At 43.1% G+C, this 2,800-nt stretch overlaps 1 protein-coding gene across 1 annotated transcript in view; it reads left to right on the top strand.

The window, feature by feature from the left end:
- Nucleotides 1–916: 916 nt before the first annotated feature.
- The window catches only part of LOC112078986 (chromodomain-helicase-DNA-binding protein 1-like), a gene marked incomplete at its 3' end in the record, with an annotated part of 5,862 nt that continues 3,978 nt past the window's right edge, over nucleotides 917–2,800 (top strand). The window contains exon 1 of the mRNA XM_024145071.1: nucleotides 917–1,104. Within this exon, the coding sequence (XP_024000839.1) occupies nucleotides 1,011–1,104 (94 nt within the window). The remainder of the gene's footprint in view (nucleotides 1,105–2,800) is intronic.

Raw genomic sequence — 2,800 nt, 5'->3', positions numbered from 1 at the left:
TAGACCTGGCCTGTAGACCTGGCTTGTATTATAATATACCTGGTCTGTATTATAATAGACCTGGCCTGTATTATAATAGACCTGGACCGTTTTATAATAGATCTAGCCTTTTATATAACAGACCTGGTCTGTATTATAATAGACCTGTATTATAATATACCTGGTCTGTATTATAATAGACCAGTTCTGTATTATAATATACCTGGTCTGTGTTATAACATACCTTGCCTGTATATAATATACCTGGTCTGTATTATAATAGACCTGTATTATAATATACTTAGTCTGTATTATAATAGACCTGGCCTGTATTATAATAGACCTGGCCTGTTTTATAATAGACCTGGCCTTTTATATAATAGACCTGGRRTGTATTATAATAGACCTGTATTATAATATACTTAGTCTGTATTATAATATACCTGGTCTGTATTATAATAGACCTGGCCTGTATTATATTAGACCTTGCCTGTTTTATAATAGATCTAGCCTTTTATATAATAGACCAGGTGTGGGCTGAAAATCTACATTTTCACATTAGGCTATGTTTTTTTAGGGGGAAGGAGAATTAATGAGGAGGCAACTCGAATTAACTCTGACTGCTTTTTTTCGAATTTGTACATTGCAAACATTGGAAAAAAATGTCATGCCACGAAAGATACCGGATCCTCAGAAATTGGTTCCTGAATGAAACAGTCCAAAATTTAGAGGTGCCGGATCCTATTACGGCAGGATCCGGCTCAAATTAAGCAGAGGATTGTAGGGTATTTCTTGATTTATTTTCCTTTTTTCAAGCAAAGTATAATGGAGTTATACTCCAGTCTAGTTGGTGGCGGTAATGCAACGTTTATTGGAGGCCAACCGCCGTTAAACCTAATCAAAGGAGGAGAAGAAGAAGAAGCCGCGCCTCCTCTGTTTCAGGTCATCTAATCAGGAAGTAAACAATGTTTGTTTGGCGCTAAACTTTCTTCCTTGTTGTTTCTCTGAAACTTTCCTCTGCTTTTGGAAATATGGCGAGCTTCCCACAGAAAATAAAAACGAGCGTACCGGAAGAAACCAAGAGCAGTCTGACTGAAAAAGATTTGCAGAAGTGGGGTTTGCAAGGTTTGTGGTGGGGAATGGGGGCAAAGTTAATGTAAGTTAATGGTTAGCCTACGACAGAGACTGGTTCAGGCATTTACTGSCAGCTCAACAGAGCCATGCCCAACACACAGGAACTGGATCTGTAGTTGCTAGCTAGCAACCTAACTTGTTAGTAAGCACTGGCAGTGTTCAACTAGTAATTAAACGACATTTGCGGTAGCTTGGTGTTATTAGTTGAACTCAAATCAAATTTTATTTGTCACATGCGCCGAATACAATGCTTAATTACAAGGCTTTAACCAACAATGTAATTTTAAGAAAATACCTAAAAAAAGTAGGAGAAGAATAACAAATAATTAAAGAGCAGCAGTAAATAACAATAGCGAGGCTATATACAGGGGGCACCGGTGTCAAGGTAATTGAGGTAATATGTACATGTAGGTAGAGTTATTAAAGTGACTATGCGTAGATAATAACAGAGTAGCAGCAGCGTGGTGGAGGTGGAGGGGGGGGGGCAATGCAAATAGTCTGGGTAGCCATTTGATTAGATGCTCAGGAGTCTTATGGCTTGGGGGTAGAAGCTATTTTGGACTGGACCTAGACTTGGCGCTCCGGTACCGCTTGCTGTGCGGTAGCAGAGTGAACAGTCTATGACCTGGGTGGCTGGAGTCTTTGACAAGTTTTAGGGCCTTCCTTTGACACCGCCTGGTATAGAGGTCCTGGATGTCAGGAAGCTTGGCCCAGTGATGTACTGGGCCGTACGCACTACCCTCTGTAGTGCCTTYCCGTCATTCGCTAGAGAAAGAAATCACATCTTTGGTAGTGTTTTCAGTAGTTAGATTAATTAGCTACTTTTTTTGTGTGCCTGGTAGCAGTGTAGCTAACTACTGGAACTACACTACATGTTCTGCAAAAAGAAGAAATATGGCAGAAAATGCAATAATTTCCTTTCTTTTTTTAAATCAGATCATTCCTAACTCTGTTGAAATAGGATAAACTACACATTCTGTTAACTGAGTCTAGGGCGATGACCTGAGTCTAGGGCGATGACCTGAGTCTAGGGCGATGACCTGAACTGAGTCTAGAGCGATGAACTGAACTGAGTCTAGAGCGATGAACTGACCTGAGTCTAGGGCGATGAACTGACCTGAGTCTAGGGCGATGAACTGACCTGAGTCTAGGGCGATGACCTGACCTGAGTCTAGGGCGATGACCTGAGTCTAGAGCGATGACCTGAGTCTATTGCGAGTAGACTCTGACCTGAGGTCTAGGCGATGACCTGACCTGAGTCTAGGGCGATGAACCTGACCTGAGTCTAGGGCGATGACCTGACCGAGAGTCTAGTGAGCGATTGACCTGAGTCTAGGCGATGAACTGAACCTGAGTCTAGGGCGATGACTGACCTGAGTCTAGGGCGATGAACTGACCTGAGTAGGGCGATGACCTGAGCTAGAGCGATGACCTGAGTCTAGGGCGATGACCTGACTGAGTCTAGGGCGACTGACTGACGTGAGTCTAGGGCGATGAACTGACCTGAGTCTAGGGCGATGTGACCTGAGTCTAGGGCGATGAACTGACCTGAGTCCTGAGGGCGATGAACCTGAGTCTAGGGCGATGAACTGACCTGAGTCTAGGGCGATGAACTGACCTGAGTCTAGGGGCGATGAACTGACTGAGTCTAGGGCGATGAGTCTCTCTCAACAATCAACAACGGAAG

Source organism: Salvelinus sp. IW2-2015, unplaced genomic scaffold, assembly GCF_002910315.2.
Source record: "Salvelinus sp. IW2-2015 unplaced genomic scaffold, ASM291031v2 Un_scaffold6644, whole genome shotgun sequence".
Classification (NCBI taxonomy): Eukaryota; Metazoa; Chordata; class Actinopteri; order Salmoniformes; family Salmonidae; genus Salvelinus; species Salvelinus sp. IW2-2015.
This window is presented reverse-complemented; position numbering and strand designations above follow the sequence as displayed.